We start from the raw sequence: 19,853 nt of genomic DNA on the forward strand, positions 1-19,853 counted from the left end.
TCCTGCTTTCCCTTCTGTCATAGAGCTCCTATTGTGCATGGGTTATCTAAGTATTCTATAGGAGAAAGAAGGGGTATGGGGCTTTCTATAGCCAGATGGGCAGAGGCTGAAAAACGGTGAAACCTCTTGCTTGGTAAATTGTTAAAATACATTAGAACGTTCTCTGTCCTGCCAGAAAAGAGTGACCTACGGAAGATCAGCATGGTCTTTCCACCGCTTCTCCTGGGTTCAGTGCTTTCTCCCCTGTTTGTGTTAAACTTCCCCCAGACCTTCTGCACACCTGGTAACCTCCTCACTGTTGAATTCGTTGGGACACATGATTTAGAAACATGTCCTGTCCTGGCTTGGAAATGTGGCCAACACAGTAACTCCTTATGAATAGAAAAATCGCTGTGTTTGTATTTATTGCACATTGTATGCTATGCTTACGGTGCTGGGTGGTACACTACATGTAGCAAAAATATTACAAAATATTAGAAATCTATAATAACTTGTTTATTAATAACAATGTACTAGTACATTGGAAGACAATACTGTGGTAGAGGGTTTACAAAAACTGGTTTAGAGGCTCCATTTGTGTAATGTGTTGTTTGCCATAAATATAGTATACACTACTAAGTTGTCTGTGGTGTTACTGACCAAACTGCCACATTTGTTATTACATGTGTTGATGTTTTGCGCGTGCTGCTATTACAGCTGTTCACTTGTTTGTAGTTGGAGCCTACCATTATCCACCATTTTCTAAACTGACCATCCGTACTTACTGATAAAACTTGAGGATGGTAAATTTTGTTCTAGAGCGGTTTGACCGGCTATATGCACTATTCTGTAGCAGGTAGAAATCAAAAGCTTCTCTTTTTATCAATGCTTCCAAATAAACATACTCCCTTGCCTAATGAAAAGACATGTCTCACAAATATTGGCACGCCCAATTCCTATGCAGAAAGCTACTACAAAGACATGTCTAACTTTAGGAAATATTTGTATGGAATCTAAAATATATTTTGTAAACTAATATAGTATAATATGTTATTTATACATACATACATACGTATATATATGTGTATGTATTATCTACTGGCGGTCGCCAGTAGATAGTTATAGTTGGGACCGAGTTCCCATAGGAAATCTGAAAATTCAATTTTGAATAACTTTGGCGCCGGTTGACTTATATTCGTGAAATTTTCAAAACTAATGGGGCGCTCCGCTCAGCTCCTACCCTGAAAGTCTCGGGGTGATTCGTCAAGCGGGGGCTGAGAAAAAAGGGGGGTCCCAAAACACGTTTTCCCCATGCATTTTCCCATAGGACCTTTAGTCGAAGGTACAGCCCGAACGGCTGAACAGAATTACTTGAAATTTGGCAAAGAGGTAGTCCTCAGGTCAGGCATGTGCCTTTTGCTTAAATGGTGTAAATCTGTTCAGTAGTTCCTGAGAAAATCAAAAGTAAAATCACATATATATCTGGGCGGAGCCTAACCACACATCTCATCGTGAGATCTGATTGGCTGTCAGCACTTCATCCAAGAAGTGTTGGCAGCCATCTTGGGACCAATATACATGATAGCACCTCATTAAAAAGCATTGCAGTTAATAGAAGGTTTTAAGACTTTAGTTACATTATAAATCATTTGTTGATGGTACCATACTCATTTTAAGAATTGTGGTGTGTTCTAAGGTGATTTTACCATGTGAAAAAGCCTTCTGCTGTGATATCATGAATCATGTTTGAGAGAAAACTATTTTCTCATGTTTTTCCCACAAAGGTTTGGAAGGTGATCTATAAGCTAACTGAGAGCATATTTTCTGTAAATTCACATTATCTTTCTCAGTCATGTGAGAATGAAGTCTGACATTCTCAGTAAAACATGTACATCCAACAAGGGCAGAGACTGTCAGTTGATTCCTTTGTGTTCTACTGCAGCTTCCCAGAGTGTTCTAAAGAACAACTAGAGTGCTAACAGTCCTACTTATGACAAACATATGGCACACCTGAAGCCATCTTGGTTGGAATAAAGTGGTAACTCTTAAAACATTTAATTTAAAAAGGAACAAAATGAGGGGGTTCATTTTGCCATAGAAAGTATGATTAGTGGTGCAGAAAGAAAAATTAGGGCACATTTTGAGTGACTTCTCAAATCCTCTTCTATTTCATTAAAAAATTCTGACATGCAGACTGAAACATGCACTTTCAATACCAGCAGCAGACTTCCCTGGTGAGCAGTAGCTTTACTACAGTGATCTAATAAGCAACTGGAGTGCTAACATTCTGAATTTATGGCAAATGTGTGACACATCTGAATGCCTTCTTGATGGAATCAAAGTAAAAAACTGAAAGTATTTCCTACTGAGGAGACTGTAGTAAATGAGGAAATTAGGAAACATCATAACAAATAAGTCTCCCAAAATGGCCACCAGAGACAAAAGAGCCCAAATGTAGCCCAAATATCACCCAGATGTAGCCCAAGTATAGACAATGACAGAATGTCCCAGAGTGTTCTAACGAACAACTAGAGCGCTTACTGTCTTACTTATGACAAAAGTATGGCACACCTGAAGCCATCTTGATGGAATAAACTGGTAACACTTAAAACAGTTAATTTAAAAAGGAACACAATGAGGGGGTTCATTTTGCCATAGAAATTATGATTAGTGCTGAAGAAAGAAAAATTAGGGCACATTTTGAGTGACTTCTCAAATCCTCTTCTATTTCATAAAAAAATTCTGATATGCAGACTGAAACATGCACTTTTAATACCAGCAGCAGACTTCCGTGGTGAGCAGTAGCTTTACTACAGTGATCTAATGAGCAACTAGAGTGCTAACATTCAGAATTTATGGCAAATGTGTGACATATCTGAATACCTTATTGATGGAATCAAAGTAAAAAACTGAAAGAATTTCCTACTGAGGAGACTGCAGTAAATGAGGAAATTAGGAAACTTCATAACAAATAAATCTCCCAAGATGGCCACCAGACACAAAAGAGCCTAAATGCAGCACAAATATCACCCAGATGTAGCCCACATGTAACCCAATGACAGAAGTGTGCAAAACACTTATTTTTTGTGTATTTGCAGTTTTATATAGTGCAGACTTGTCAGGTATTGGAATGCTTTACATGAGCATTGGTTACATCACACAAGATCAAATTCATTTTGGTTGTAGACATGGGGAGATTAAGTGATTTGACCACAATCACAGAATGTTGAGCTGAAGCAGAAACTCCAACCTGGTTCCCCGGTTGCAAAGTCTGCAGCTCTGGAAGTAACACCACATCCTCTCGCCAAGGTGCAACATTTAATCAAGTGGTCAACTGGATAAAAAAACATAAAGATTACAAATAATTTAAAAGTTCTTTGTCGCTATTTGAAAACTCAGAAAATATGTCCTCATTTTAGTTTTTTAGAGCACTAACCATAATTTTGATGCAAATAAGACACTCTCATATATGTAATTTCTAAAGGAAATACTCTAGGTATTACAGTTTTGATTACATCAAGATGACGTCAGGCATTCCACACTTTTGTAATAAATATAGAATGTTAGCAATCTAGTTATTCATTGGGATACTGTTGAGAGGCAGAGGCCAGGGGCACGGACTCTGAAAATTGAAGGCAGGTAGGAGAGTGCAGAGGCAACAATTTGACCACACTGGGCAGGCAGGAAGGGCAGTGGCAGCACAACAGACTATGGAGGGCAGTGGAAAGGGGGGCAGGGGCAACAAACCAACAATACAGGACTGGCAAGAGAGGCTGTGGCAATATAATAGACCATTGTGGGCAGAAGGAAGAGGCAGTGGTAGTACAACCATACATGCCAACAGACCCGTTTCAGCCAGGAAACGTCCAATGTTTTTAAGCTCAAATGGGCTTTATTTGATCTGTCTCCTGTCTACAAGCTCCTCTTTTTCAATGTAACTCCAAAGGGAAAATCAATACCCCAGTTTTTTTCAAAATCTCCCTCTTACCAAGTTCAAAATGTTCGCAAGTATGGTACATTGAATCATGGTAGGCAGGAGGAATTGGGGTAGGGACATGGACTCGGATAACAGAGGACAGGAGGAACATGGAGAGGTGCACCAAACTGACCCTACAGGGCAGGCATCAGGGTTTGCAGCAGCACAATACACCACACAGCGCATGCGGGACGGGAGTGCAGCACACCAATCCATAGAAAGCAATAGGGAGGGGACAGGACCATGCACATGGACAACAGAGAACAGATGGGAAAGAGGCAATGGTAGCTAGCTGACCATAATGGACGGATCAGGGGCATTACAATGGAACAGACAAGCCAGGAGGGAGGGAATAGGGGGTCTGCACATGGAAACAGAGGGCTGGGGGCAAGGTGGCAGGGCAGGAGCAGCAAGATGACCATGGAGGTCAGGCAGGATGGGCACTAGAAACAAGACACACCATGGAGAGCAACAATGAGACTATGGTGGCATACACACAGACCATGGAGGGAAGGTGGGAGGGGGTCAGGGGCAGCTAGCTGACCACACAGGGAAGGTGGGAGGGGCCATAGCAGCGCACAAGACCATGCATGGCAAGCGGGAGGGTTAGTGGCAGCACAATGGCTATGATGGGCAAGAAGGAGGGTGCAGGGGCATGCACAAAGGACCATGGAGGATAGAAGGGAGGGTCAGGACCTGGGCACAGACAAGAGAGTTCAGGGGAAGGGGGCCTCACAACAGACCGCGCGGGGCAGGCAGGAGGAGCAGTTGCAGCACAACAGATCAGGGAGGGCAGAAGGGTGTGGCAATAAAATGGACCATGGAGGACAGGAGGAAGGGGATAGGGGCATGGCATGTGGACAGGCAGGGTGGAGGTGGCAGGAACAGGTTACAGTCCTCTGACAATGCTAGGCAGGTGGGAGGGGAGTGGCAGCTCAACAGAACACTCAGAGTAGATAGGAGTGGCAGGTCCATGGAACATAGTGGGCAAAAAGGATGGAGCAGGGGCATGCACAAAGACACCGGAGGGCAGGGGGAAGGAGAATAGGGGCAGCAAGCTAAGCACAGAGGCTAAGCAGGAGGTCAATGATGGGCCATAGAATTGGGCAATGGAGGGCAGGAGGAGTGAACTGGTACATCATGCTAAATGGAGGGCAGTGGCAGCACATCAGACCATGCAAGGCCGGAGGGAGGAGGCTAGTCCATGGATTCAGACAACAGAGGATAGGGAGGAGGTGGATGGGGCAGCAAGCTAACTGTTCAGAGAAGGTGGGTATTAGGAACTTTATTGTTTTTAAAATGTGTGTCTGTGCGAACTACTTAAAATATGAACAAGTATGCAGCATAATCTCACTTTTATTCAGGAAGAAGAGGACGTTTGTGACTGTGACTCCGGGCTCACTTGGCAGAAACACCCCCTGACCCTCCACCCCCATCGCAAAATGTAATGCCTGTGAAAAGGGTAGGTGGACGCAGTGTTATATAGAACATAGTCCTGAGAGCACGATTGAAAATGAAAACTAGATGTAGTATATGGTATAAACTATGCACCAAAAAGTGTGATATAAGATGAACCGGGGCGTCAAATATAATATGCAATACATTGTGCGCAATGACAGATTCATTGGAGAGCGCGAGATAGCACAGGCACTAGCGCGTGCTATGCGATATCCGCCTTGGAGTGTAATATGCACAGGGCAGTGTTGTGTAACATAACTAGTCTCTAAAGTTGTAATATAAAATATGTGCTGGGGAGTGTAACGTTGCATATGCACGGTGACAAAGATATGGATAAAAACCAAAGGAAATGATGGACGGAGTGTTGAACATTGCAAGCACTCACCCCCAGTCAACTGATCTGGGTTTAATCCATCACCGTTCTTTAGCCCACTCTGCCACCCCAGTTCAGACATGGCCATATGCAAATCAGTCTGACCCTGTGCCTCATGGGAACAGTCCAGCCCGAACTGCCAAGCCATGTCTTCCCTGGACCGGAAACAAGCTTCCTAGGACCGGTTTCTGGCATTTCAGCCGTCTTCAGCCAGGCTTGCTTGAATCCAGTGGCAAAGTGAGCAAGGGACTCACGTCTGAGCATACCCTGCCAACTTATGGCGAACAAAGCAAAAACCAAAGGAAATGATGGACGGAGTGTTGAACATTGCAAGCACTCACCCCCAGTCAACTGATCTGGGTTTAATCCATCACCGTTCTGTAGCCCACTCTGCCACCCCAGTTCAGACATGGCCATATGCAAAGATATGGATCCCAGATTGTAATATGTATGGCATAGCGCTGTGCGTTATAACATACACATCGACGTTAGATGGGGCAATATAACCCGTGCGAAGGCAAGTGTGGCATGACATATTCACGGGGTGGTGTTACAGTGCACATGGGCTAGAGAGTGTCATAGCATACGCACTAGCTGGTGGAATACAACACAGAGGTGTGAGGCAATCACTGGTGGGTGTAACACAGTATTGGGCTCAGCCAGGAGCATGCTGTGACTCTCAAGTGAGGTTCGTCTCCTTTCCAGAGAGTAAAATAAAAAGGATTACACATCCGGCGGTGGATGTGTTTTTTATTAACCGTGAGGGGGGTTTCTTGCATAGTTTGGTCGAATTTGTGTCGAATCCCCTTTGAATGACTTGGTGTGCGTGTATATTAAATGGGCGCGTCAATAGCTACCCATGTTTGTATAAATAAATGACAAGGGTGTCTACTTGGGGAGTACCCACCGGCGGGGGCGCCGGGATTAGGCACGGTAGGGCGTCATACATGTCAGAGCTTCACTAGCGGTGTAAATACATTCCATGTGGATTCATTCTATGCATAGTCGCCTTTTAATGAATATCACGCAAATCGTCATGGTGATGGGTACATACGGTTTGTCCAGCATGTCTTAGGTGTTTCTATAAATATATATATTTTTAAAATAATAAAAAACGAAGGCCGGCCCCGGGGGATGGGGTCCCCGGAGCCATTAGTGGCCTGAGGAGGGGGGCAACACAGCCCCCTCCTAAAGAATTTAAATAAAAAAAAGGCCATGACCCGGGGGTTGGGGTCCCCGGGGCCGATTAAGGCCTTGGGAGGGCCAAATTAATTTTTTTCAACAAAAAAAATTAGGGTGCAGGCCCTGGGGGATGGGGTCCCCAGGGCCAGTAAATTAGAAAAAGAAGGGGGGGGCCACACAGCCCTCCTTCTTAAAAAAATAAAATAAATAAAAGACCGGCATCGCGCTGGAGGCCGCGCCCCCTCCTTGCAGCACTCTGCAAACGCGCCCCCTTGCCAGTTGTAAGTTGGGGAATTAATTCCCCTTCAATACTGAGGGTCCCTGAGGGCCAACTAGCCCAACCGGTATCTCCAGTGTGCGCCAGGGAGCTGCGTTGCAGACAGGTGTTCTGAGGCCACGCCCCTTTTTACACCTCTCTGCAACGCAGCTCTGTGGCGCTTACTGGAGGTACCTAGTGGGCTAGTTTGACCCTAGTGACCCTTAGGCTTCAAGGGGACTTAATCTCTCAACTTAGAACAGCCACAGGGCGCGTTTACACAGTGGTAAAGGGAGGGGACGGGGCCTGAGGTGACGTGTGCAAACACGCCCTGTGGCGCGTTTTAAGTTGGGGAAATAATTCCCCTTCAATCCTGAGGGACCCTGGGGGCCAACCAGCTCACCAGGTGCTTCCAGTAAGTGCCACTGCTCTGCGTTGCAGAGAGGTGGTGCAGGCCGTGCCCCTTTTTACACCTCTCTGCAATGGCGCTTACTGGACGTACCTAGTGGGCTATTTTGCCCCTAGGGATCCTCAGGATTCAAGGGGACTTAATCTCCCAACTAAAAACGGCCACAGGGCTTGTTTACACAGTGGTGAAGGGAGGGGACTGGGCCTGAGTTAACGTGTGCAAACAAGCCCTGTGGCGCGTTTTAAGTTGGGGAAATAATTCCCCTTCAATCCTGAGGGACCCTGGGGGCCAACTAGCCCACCAGGTGCTTCCAGTAAGCACCGCTGCGTTGCAGAGAGGTGGTTTAGGCCGTGCCCCTTTTTACATCTCTCTGCAAAGCAGCTCTGTGGCGCTTACTGGAGGTACCTAGTGGTCTAGTTGGACCCTAGGGACCCTCAGGATTCAAGGGGACTTAATCTCCCAACTAAAAACGGCCACAGGGCGTGTTTACACAGTGGGGAAGTGAGGGGACGGGGCCTGAGGTGACGTGTGCAAACACACCCTGTGGCGCGTTTTAAGAGGTAGTTTTAATCCCCTGCCCTATTATATACTAGGGGCTTACAGAGGAGGTCATGCTGATCACAGGGGGGCCCCAACGCATAGTGTTCCCTAGTGTCTGTAGGTGTTTTCACTGTATTCTGAGTGTCTTTTAACATAGCACTGGCTCTAGGACTGGTTAGTCAGACTCAGTTACCACCAGTATCCGTCTGAAAAAGTTGAGGGTACAGGATGATTTTGCAACAAGGCTTCTTTCTGCTCTTCTGTTTGTTCTTTCTGCATGTTATCCTTCTTCCTGCACTTTTCTTCGTCTTTGAGGACTTCTGTTGCTTCTTTCTGCATTTCTTTTTTTTCTTTCTGTGCGTTTTTTCTTCTTTCTTCACATGTCCTATCTCTGTAGGCATAGTTAGAAATTAGCATTTAAAAAACCTTTGAAATTCACTGAAAAAATCATAGGTTTCAGGCACGTTATAGTTAGGAATTAGCATTTAAAAAAACCTTAGAAATTCACTGAAAAAACCATAGGTTTCAGGGGCGTTATAGTTAGCTGGACTTTTCACTCGTACAAAACCATTGAAATTCCCCCGTTATAGTTAGTTCAGCTAACTATAACTCGCGCGCCCGCAATGCACTGCTGATGACGTCGCATATTACATCACTCATGACATGGTCAGTGACATCACTCATGACATCACTGATGACATCTCAAATGACATCACAAATGACATCACTGATGATATCATCCTTGTGATAGAGTGGCAGACCTTCTCTTCCCCTAATATAACCTTTGATACACACATTCAAAAATAGAAACTACAATGTTCAAAACAATGGACATACCAATACCAGTTACAACAACCTATTCAGTAATTCTAAGATCCACATACACATCCACTCATTCACCAACAGTCCTATACAGATGTCAATTTGATACTTGTATAGCGCACTACTCACCCGCAAGGGTCTCAAGGCACTTGTACGAATACCGCTGTGGAACCCATCCTGGCTTTCCCTGTGAGGCGTCCACTCCTGGGCACCCCCAAGGTGGAGGCCAGGCATCCTTAGCGTTGTGGGGGCCGTTGTGGAGATTAAGCAAGCTATTGCCCAGAGTTAAAGAGTGGGACTCCATGATTGGAATAGGCACCAAGGCGAGAATTATCAGGTCCGTGGAATTTTTGAGCCCAAGACCCGCTGAGGCAGGGAATTGAACCCTGGTCCCGGGCTAGACCTCTGCATCAGGGTCTGCCGCTCTAATCATTGAGCCACACTTCTCCACTATACAGTCACTCATACATGTACTCACTCATCATATGTACTCACACACCTATACATCCTGTTACACAACGCCACTCATCCATAGAGTTACTCACACACATAGTCACTCATGCTAATAAAGAATCAAACATCCATTTACTTGCATATACAGTTATACACATAACACCACACTTACTTCTCCAGAAACTTACACGTACTTAGTCTTTTCAACAATCACTTATAGAAACACATACTTATTCATACAGGAACTCTTTCAATCTCTCACTCTCACATATACTCACTTATATACACCAATAGTAACATATACTAGTTTAAAACATATGTAGTTACTCATAAAGACACTATTGAGACAGTCATTCACTCACTAACACACCCATGCACACACTCATCCACCCATACAGTCCTGCACACATGCTGTCTTCAACACATACAAACAGTGAGTCACTCATTCATGCACCTATGCACTACGTAATACCCCCCACCGAACCATACAGACACTCATACTGATACTCAAAAAACCAACTAATAACCTATATAAACACTCATGTAGCTACTTACCAACCCATGCAGCCACTCATACACAAAGTGAGAGACTGATACAGATATTTACATATTTAAACATTACTCACTAAGCCATGTATTCACTAAGATACACTTAATCAGTCAGTTATACAATCAATTTTTCAAAAACAAATCATCCATTTAGACACTTATATACCCATTTATTCTTCCATCGACCTTGAGATATACATATATAAAACATATGTAATTTTCAGAAAAACACACATTCACTGGATGATGTCATCAGTGATGTCATTTGAGATGTCATCAGTGATGTCACTGACTATGTCATGAGTGATGTAATATGTGACGTCATCAGCAGTGCATTGCGGGTGCGCGAGTTATAGTTAGCTGAACTAACTATAACGGGGGAATTTCAATGGTTTTGTACAAGTGAAAAGTCCAGCTAACTATAACGCACCTGAAACCTATGGTTTTTTCAGTGAATATATATATATATATATATATATATATTATCTACTGGCAGTCGCCAGTAGATAGTTATAGTTACAACCTAGTTTCCATAGGAAATCTCAAAATTCTATTTTGAATAACTTTGGCGCCGGTTGACGAATCCTCGCGAAATTTTCAAAACAAATGGGGCGCTCCGTTCAGCTCCTACCCTGAAAGTCTTGGGGTGATTCGTCAAGCGGGGGCCGAGAAAAAGGGGGGGTCCCAAAACGCGTTTTCCCCATGCATTTTTCCATAGGACCTTTAGCCGCAGCTACAGCCCGAACGGCTGAACAGAATTACGTGAAATTTGGCAGAGAGGTAGCCATAAGGTCAAGGAGGTGCCTTTTGCAGGTCTGGTGTAAATCTGTTCAGTATTTCCTGAGAAGATAGCATTTAAAAGCATATCAATATCTATACGCGCGCACCGTGCGCGCACCCTGCCGTGCGCGAGCGCAATTCTGATTGGTTGTTAGATGTCGGTAAACATTCGAATCGTTCGAAACCAGGAAGTGTCGGCCGCCATTTTGTCTCTCGCAGTCTGAGGGGGTGAAAAAAAAAGGTGGAGAACGTGAAAAGGGGGCAGAGTGGACAGTTCCTGACCCCCTAGCCTTGGTCAGGGGGTCACAGTAGAACCCCCAAGGGAGAATTTTTTTTTTAACTTTTTTTAAAAAAATCGCGAGGTGTGCGCGCATGACACGATCTGCGAACCGTGGGTGCTCGGTGCGCGAAGTGCACCGAGCGCCCACAGCATGCGCACGGTGCGCGCACGGTGAAAAACCTGAAAAAAAAAATTTAAAAAATACATAACTTAGCATTTAAAAAAACGTACAAATTCACTGAAAAAACCATAGGTTTCACACACGTTATAGTTACGAATTAGCATTTAAAAAACCTTGCAAATTCACTTAAAAAAACCATAGGTTTCACACATGTTATAGTTAGCTGGACATTTCACTCGTAAAAAACCAATGAAATTCCCCCGTTATAGTTAGTGCAGGCAACTATAACTCACGCGACCGCAATCCTCTGCTGATGACGTCAGATATTACATCACTGTATTTAGACACTTATTTACCCATGTCTTCTTCCATTAATCTTTAGCTATACATATATTACAAATATTTATTTTTCATAAAGACACATATGTCATCAGTGATGTAATATCTGACGTCATCAGCAGAGGATTGCGGTCGCGTGAGTTATAGTTGCCTGCACTAACTATAACGGGGGAATTTCATTGGTTTTTTACGAGTGAAATGTCCAGCTAACTATAACATGTGTGAAACCTATGGTTTTTTAAGTGAATATATATATATATATATATATATATATATTTATTATATGCTGCTTTCAGCTTAAACTTGAGAACTACCCAGAGTTCTCTGTTTCTTTTTTGCATAATTTATGCGTCACTCTAAGCCTGAAAGGATATATATGTATATAAAGAAACCGCTTTCCCTTATTGATTTTCAGTTCAATTCATTATGCTTTATTCGTTTTTTTCAAATACAACAATAAAAGTCATACATACATCAATAAAAACTCCAACATGTATATAAAAGTCAATACAGTAAAATCGTTCTGAACCCTTGATAACAGAATTAAGAAATAGGTCCCACTACCAGATTTAATCACAACTGGGCCTAAGCCTGATGGCAGCCCTTAAAAAGCTAAGCATATAGAGTACAGAATCACTTGAGGGAAGTTGTAAAAAGTTAAAATATTGGTTTTCAATTTATGTCCATTTTTTAACTGCCCCCATGTTAATATGATATTTTGACATACAATCAAGTGTGCTTTATTTAATACATGGACGTTTGTTTTACAGATTCCTTTCTCTGTTGTGCAGTTTCCGCTGTGGGAGTTTTTAAAGGTAAGTTAAAATGCATTATTTACACCACCATTTGTAAGGCGGTGACTTTTAAAGTGTTTTTTCGGGAAAATGGGGAAACAGACATGTCCATGGAGACAAATTAGTCACAAGATGAGGGAGTGGGGATGTCTTTTGACAGTCAGTCCACTGTAAGCCATACTTCAGTGATTTTTGCTCATTTCAGCACAGCACCAGCAAAGGCCTATGTGGTTGCCCTTTGTTCTTGCTGTACACATCCTCTGGAATGGAATGGGATGGGAGGATAATGGTACAGGCGAAACCTTACCCAACAATGCATACTTTGAGTTGTTTTGGTGCCCTTCAGCTGAGTATCAACTATCCGGCTGACCTTCATTAGGGGCACCAGGCAAAGACACCAACATATCATTTAGGGCACACTCTGGCAGTGAGGGGGTCAATCGGTATTTCGTTTTTTGTCTTGTTGATACCAGGGGTCATTAAATACCTATTCCAGTCCATAATATCACACATGCTTTTAGTGGAAGAGGAGAGTGGCGTATTTGGATTGTGGTTCATTGAAATGGGTGTGGAAGAGGAGTAATGCCAAGCGACAACTGACCAGACGTGTGAAACTCTGTGCATCACACCTAAAAACCTATTGCTGCTTTCCTTCAAACACTCAAAATTATGGAAAAAATATAAAAAGCACCACCAAATATTATTGTTATGGTTATTGAAGGATTTCCCTTAAATTCTGCTCCAAATCATCCCTATAATTGACGCTTGACTTATTGAGTGTGCAAAAACATTACTAGTTGTGTCATTTAAAGGACCCAAGCAAAATGCATTTACTCAAGGATGGCGCAAGATAAAACGTTGGAAGTTATATATATATATATATATATATATACCTTCAGCAATGTAGTGTTGCATGGATCAATCGATGTACATAAGTACTTTACTGGAAAAGTAAACGTGAAATTGTAATTCTTTATTTTATTGATGACATCTCAAGGCAAAGTGTACACCAACAACTTGGCATCTTTGTTCTTAATATTACATGGTTACTTGGTGAAATAGTTAAGTGCTCATGGTATTATGGATCTATGAGAAAATAAACCCTATGCAAAGAAAAAATATTTTGGTATTGTATAGTGCTTGCCAACCCCTTGCACGGCTTAAGGCGCTTTTTTGAGTGGCCTAATTGTATTATTTATGTTTTGCCATATAGCCCTGTCTCTGATCTGGAGCACACTGATTTTCACCGGGAATCAGTACATCCAGCAGGTTAGGTCCTTGTCACTACTGAGTAGACTCCATATACTGTGGTGGACTCCACTAATGCACATCAACTGCGGTTGCTACCTATGATACTGTCCACTGCTAACGATGGCAAATACCTGTAGGCATCACTACATCAGTTTGTTTCTGGTGTCATCTCCCGTAATAACCCTTCAGATGGACCCAACACACCTGGCGCACCATTCCTCTTTCGCTCAAAATTATTGGTTATATTTTTATTGGTATCACATTTTCAAAAGTATGGGTTTCAGGGTTTGGGTTAGAGATTTTTACTTAATGACTTTTTTATCAATAAATAACACAGTGAAACGTTGTTAACTATGGGCATGTAACATTTTTGGAGTCAATCCTTGAATATCTGGCGCTTGAATGACATTTCTCATTTAGACGATGGACACAAGTGAAATGCTTTTAATGTTCTGCCATTTCCAGCTTGGTTATACAGTTCTGCATCCTAAGGTCAGGATGCTGTTCCTTACAAGGGGCCTTTTCTCAAAATAGATTGCAAAAACGTTTCAAAGGAAAGAAGATGTTGCCGAACCTCAAAAGAAGAGAGATCAGGACTGTACTTATAAAATGCTCTCCTGTATTTTTCCAGACCTAAAGGATTAACTGTTGAATAAGAAGAGGTGTAAAATACACATCTCCAAATTCCTTCAAAGAGTACTCTGAGGCTTTCTCCATTAAATGAACCTTTCCTTTCAAATTTTTATTTATTTATTTATTTTACATATTTCTCGCTCACAATTAGTTTGTTTAGTTATTAAGAACTGAAAAATTGTAAAAACACGTTTTAGATATTTTTTTAGGGCTGTTAACTTCCCCTGACACTATGGGGTCTATTAGGATGGTGGGCGGATGGCCGCCGCTGGTCCAGCGGTGGCCATCCACCCACGTTTGAAACCCGGAAAACCACCAGTTCGATTATCATCGCGGTCGTGATTTTCTGCCCACCATTTTTCTGCAGGTTGCTGTCTGCCTGCTTTCCTGGCGGGCGGAGCTGGACCGCTACAATTGTGGCAGATCAGGGCCAAGCACCGCCAGCATGATTATGATGCCGGCGGTAGCCAGCCTTTCCGCTGCGGTCGAACCGCCATGGAAGGGTGGCGGAAACATGTTCCGGGGGCCCATTGTGGCCCCCAATGTGTTGGGCGGTGTGGGTGCACTGGGGGGCCTACATTTCCCTGTGCAAGGTGGCAAGCACTGTGCAGTGCCTGCCACGCAGTGCAGGGAGATGCAGGACATGCTCCTTTTAAGATCGCGGTGGTGCTGCTGGCAGCAGCGACCGCCGCAATGTTAATCGCCAGAATCCGACAGCCGCAGTCGGATTTCGATTGGGGAGCATCCTAATTGGACCGGCGGTTATGCCGTGGTCCTTGCGGGCGGTCTTTTTCCGCTAGCATGGCGGTCGGGGAGATTTTCCGACCGCCATCCTAATAGACCCCTATGGCTTCAACATTGCACTATTCATCGACTAACCAAAACAGCAGCAGCGTTTGTAAGTCATGGCTCAGTCCATCATCACAGAGGTCCTTTTAGGGTTCTTTCTACACATTAGTCATTGGGGATTAGCCCTAGAAATAAGCAACCTTGCTCTTCGTGATCTAACCAGATAAGTCAAACAGTGGTGGCAGCCATAAAACGAAAGTGAGGGGATGGATCGGGGTGGAGGGGGCAAGGGACGGGGAAAATACTAATTTAAAAAAAAAACATACCTTTCCTTTCACTGCCGCTGCCTCCGACACCCGCCTCTGTGCTTTCCCAGCAGTCTCTAGGAAAGCAGGCTCCATACCCAATCCAGATGCTGCTCTCATGATAGAGATCAGTGCCAGGATTGGGCTGTGCGGCCTGGTCTGACACTCAGACAGTCCCTGGGTGCCTGCGGCTTTTCTCCAACCAGCTGTGAACACAGCTGGGGTGGAGGAATAGAAATGCGCGTGTCTGTTTGCCGGCCCAAGACGGCTGGCTAAACTTCTAAGTGCCCACCACTCCTCCTGGCCCCGCCCTGCCCTACACACATGCCTTAACCAATCACAGAAAAATAAAATGATGTTGTTTTATTATTATTTTATTTTATTGACTCTCACGAGTTGGGCGGCGCTCCTCCGCCATTACTGAGAAGCTGCCCTGGACTTAAAAAAATAATATATATATATTCAACACTCCTTCACTAGACAGGATGACGACGCCACGCGTAAATACTCAAACATTTTAATGTCAGGCCACCATCGAACACATTTCGTCTGCAACCAGCCTTGCTCATAGAGCAGCCGAAACGCTTTCGATGGTGGCCTGACATTAAAATGTTTGAGCATTTACGCGTGGCGTCGTCATCCTGTCTAGTGAAGGAGTGTTGCAATTGTTGCAGACCTTTTCATGTGAGGTCCGCTAAGACAACGCGCCTTTCGTTCAGGAGAAGTAGCGGCAAACAACAAGAGGAGGACGGAGGAATATATATATATATCTCTGACTGGGGATTACCTTTAAGGCTGTATGAGCCAAAACCAAGTATGTAAGGAATGAATTGCCTTGAGAAGGTTCCCCACCTCTGGAAAACGGTACCTAGGTTCGCTAGGGTAGAAAATGTATAAGCGTTCTTCAGAAATCACCTTTAGTCTCTACATTCATGCTGTTTTAGCAGTATTTGCTTAAATGAACCTAAAATACTTTCCAGGAATCTAAGATGCTTCTTCCTCCAAGTGAAACCGATCACATTATGAACTCTCTCGCATACCTTTAGTATTCATCAATCATTAAGTTTGACTAACCACCACACATGAGTTGATACATCACGGGACATTTCTCAATCTCTTTACCTGCCAAATGTCTTTAAAGGTTTTATTTAATTCTAATGCTATCCGCCCTCACTTCAAAACTACTAACTAAAGGATCACTTAATTGGAGGGCCTTTCACAGGATCTTGTACCAAGAAAAAATTAACTGCGCTGTAGGAACCAAGAGGCCATTCCCGCAGATATGTATTTTTTAAGAAAGTTAATGACTCTACACACATCACCAAATAATGTGTTGGTTGAAGGAATCACAAGATGTTAGGCTTACAGTTAAGACTTTAAACAAAACCCTGAAATTTACCAGTTGTGATAATCTGTACAAATTTAACACCCCCAATGAAATCTGACACATGATTTGAGAGAAGGATCACAATTGGCATATTGATGATATCACTGGTGACATTGCATACCTTGTTACTATTGACTTTATAGCTGACATCACTGAAGCAGATCAGCCCCCAGATTCTGATTACTGGCTGGCTTTAGAGCCCCCAGAGCTCACCCTCTGGCTGTTCGCAGAAGATTCTTAGACCGTGCCCGGCCTTCCATCAGCCTTGGCTCATGCTCATCATCACACCCCTTGCCTGGATCCGACCAGTTCAAAATATATCTACACATTAAACAGCTTGGAACATGGCCATTGCCTGCGCCTTAGATTTCGGTCTTTGTGAAGGATGCATATAGAAAAAAAGCTGGGTTTAATCTGTCAGTCAACAGATGTGAAATAGAGCAATCGTTTGCAAGTTTAGTCATGTTCCATGATGTCAGTAGTGTTTTTTTCTGTGATGGAATGCTTATTGGAGAGCGTTCTGGTTGAATACCGATTACTGCAGAATTTCCTCTATTTTGGATTTTGAATCTTAATGTCCCTTACACTCTATTTTATTTTACAATATTCTTAATTTTTTTTGGTATAAACATACACAGAACATGTGTGCCAGCCATTTTTAGAGTGAAAGAAAAAAGTGTTAGAAGACATAATATAAATAATACAAAGTACACCTTCCAATTATATGATGTATCTTCATCAAAGACAATGTAGCAGAAATACAGTTTCAGGTAGCAGCCTGTATAGAATATTTAAGCCAGTTCCCCCAAACCTTGGCATATTTCTCTGGACATCCCCTTGATGTATACACAAATTATTCTGCTTCGGCAAAATAATCCACTTCCCCGAGTCAATTCAGTCACTGTTGGAGCCGATGCTGATCGCCAATGCCGTGCAATATCTCTCTTACCAATGAAGAGGCCCCTGGCCACCAGCAGTCTACTATGACGCCATTCTGCCCACTCGCCCATAAGGCCCAATATTACCATTATGGACTCTGACACTATATGCCTGTGCACCACCTACAACATTACTTGATACACTTGAACCCAATATCATTGTGTAGTCGGACATTCATAGATTGTGTGGAAAAAAGAACTGCGCTTGACCCAGCAGCGCAGACAGTGGGGGTCTAGGCCTGGCTTCATCCCGTTTAGTTTGGTGGGCTGTAATACACCCTGTACAAATATTTACAGATGGATTTTTATAGTAATTTCCGATTTTAGTTAACATACCTTATTTTGCCATGTGATTAAACAAACATAACTTAGTGACATTTTTGGGTTGTTCATTTGTTGTGATGTACTTTGTCTACCGAAGAAAGTACCAGTGGATTCGGACCGTATGGCATATCATTTGGTCATTGCCCACTGTCCCTTCCCGCGGAGTCTGCTGCACACAGCCTCTGGTTTTATGCAGTGGCCTCTGGCCACAATCTGCCTACAGTACTCCTACACTGAGAGACCACTGCACATCCCATGCTCAACAGACACTAAGCACGGGACATTGCAGTTTGCCAGACCATCCCTCCCTCGAGCCCACCCATGGGCACACACAGCTTGCTCTGGAGTGGGAGCCTTGCCCCAGTGCCTGTGCCTCCAGAGCCAATCCTGCATAGCATATTGTTCACGTCATAGTCCTTAGTCATGCCTTGCACCCAATGCAGAACACTAGCACCCACTGTGTACAGGCTGAAGCCTTTTGTCTTTCCCCCAGACCAGTACGTGGTTAGCATGGCCTTCAACCATGCATAGTGACTACTGGTAACAGTGCATGGTCTTCATCCATTCCTTGCCTCCACTACCATTAGCCTTGGTTGAACCTGGAACATGGTGTCAGCTTTTTTCCCCAACCAACCAACATGCAGTCTACTCAATGGGTACAGCATGTGATCTACAGCTTTTCCATACACCTAGTGTTCTAAAAGCAACTAGGGAGAGGCTTCTGACACGCCCCTGTGTAACTGGGCACAAGGAGTGGCCTTCAATCATATAGTGCACCCAGTTCCCCTTCCTGACTGCAAGGTGGACACAGCTTTATAATGTGATCATTGGCCATATCCTGTAATCATTCCCTCATGCTAAGAGCCTCCCCACTGCATCACCTCAATGTCCCACAGCAGCACAGTAGAGAGAGAAACTATGCCAGTGTGAGCTTGGCGGGTCAGGAACACGCTGCCCCCTTAGTAGCACTTGCACATAGGTAAGTTGCTAACCCAAAGACCTTCTTATGATTTGTTAAACGTTTATTAATGGGAAGAATGGCTCTCAGTAGACTGGCAGAGAGACCTCAAAGTATTGGGGTACCCCTTCCTAGCAGAGAATTAAGGTCTTAAAAGGTAACTTAGTCGTCAGATTTAGTCCTTGTAATTCTGCATTGTTTATTAATTACTTGAACATTAAATCATTTTCAAAAATGGACTTTCCAACTTGCGATGCCAGGAGAAACACAGGAAAAAAGGGAACACGCGACTTGTACAATTAATTGTTTTTCCTTGGGGCTTACGGTTAATTTAGAAATAGGGAAAAGTACAGTTTTAGTATAGTCATTAAATCTATGAACCCTGTAATAGATAGAACAGATATGAAACAATGAATCCCAATGAAAACGAAGTGATTAAAAAGAGAAAAGATAAATCAAAAGAGACATAAAAGAGGAAAAAGAGAAAGGCAAAAAAATCAAAGCGGTACTACGATTAGATTAATTTGCATACTAATTCAGAATTAAGAAGACTTTGTGATAAGACTTTTATCGTATTATGAAAGTCTTATCATCACGTTGTTTCCCCTAATTTCTGATCCTATTTGAAGATATAGAACTGGCAGAAAAGTGTGAATCATCTAATTTTGTTAAAATTTCAAATAATGGCATCATATTTAGGCCCAAACGTCTGACAGAAATAAATAACTATGCCGTGCCTAACAATAACTATGCAACTACCTCAATTATTAAGGTTTCAGTCGTTAACATCATATTATGGCCCAAGCATCTGCCAAATATTACTTGATAATACTACATTATCCACTGAATGTGATTTGCTGTCTAAAACTTCCTATTCAAACTACGTTCACCAAAATAAAAACAATTTTTCATTAATATTTTGTATTTGAGAATCAACTGTTTACATCACTGCACCAA

The 19,853-nt window shown here is 43.2% G+C and overlaps 1 protein-coding gene across 3 annotated transcripts in view; it reads left to right on the top strand.

Annotated features, from left to right (window-relative positions):
• SLC25A26 (solute carrier family 25 member 26) overlaps nt 1-19,853 on the top strand; it is an 842,602-nt gene that overhangs the window by 632,545 nt on the left and 190,204 nt on the right. For all 3 annotated transcript variants that reach the window (XR_014968508.1, XM_085624764.1, XM_085624765.1), the window contains one exon: nt 12,288-12,332. Coding sequence is in view for 2 of the 3 variants with exons in the window: in XM_085624764.1 (XP_085480890.1) it covers nt 12,288-12,332 (45 nt within the window). In the remaining variant the exon portion in view is untranslated. The remainder of the gene's footprint in view (nt 1-12,287; nt 12,333-19,853) is intronic.

The sequence above is a fragment of the Triturus cristatus genome, chromosome 9 (assembly GCF_964204655.1).
Source record: "Triturus cristatus chromosome 9, aTriCri1.1, whole genome shotgun sequence".
Taxonomy (NCBI): Eukaryota; Metazoa; Chordata; class Amphibia; order Caudata; family Salamandridae; genus Triturus; species Triturus cristatus.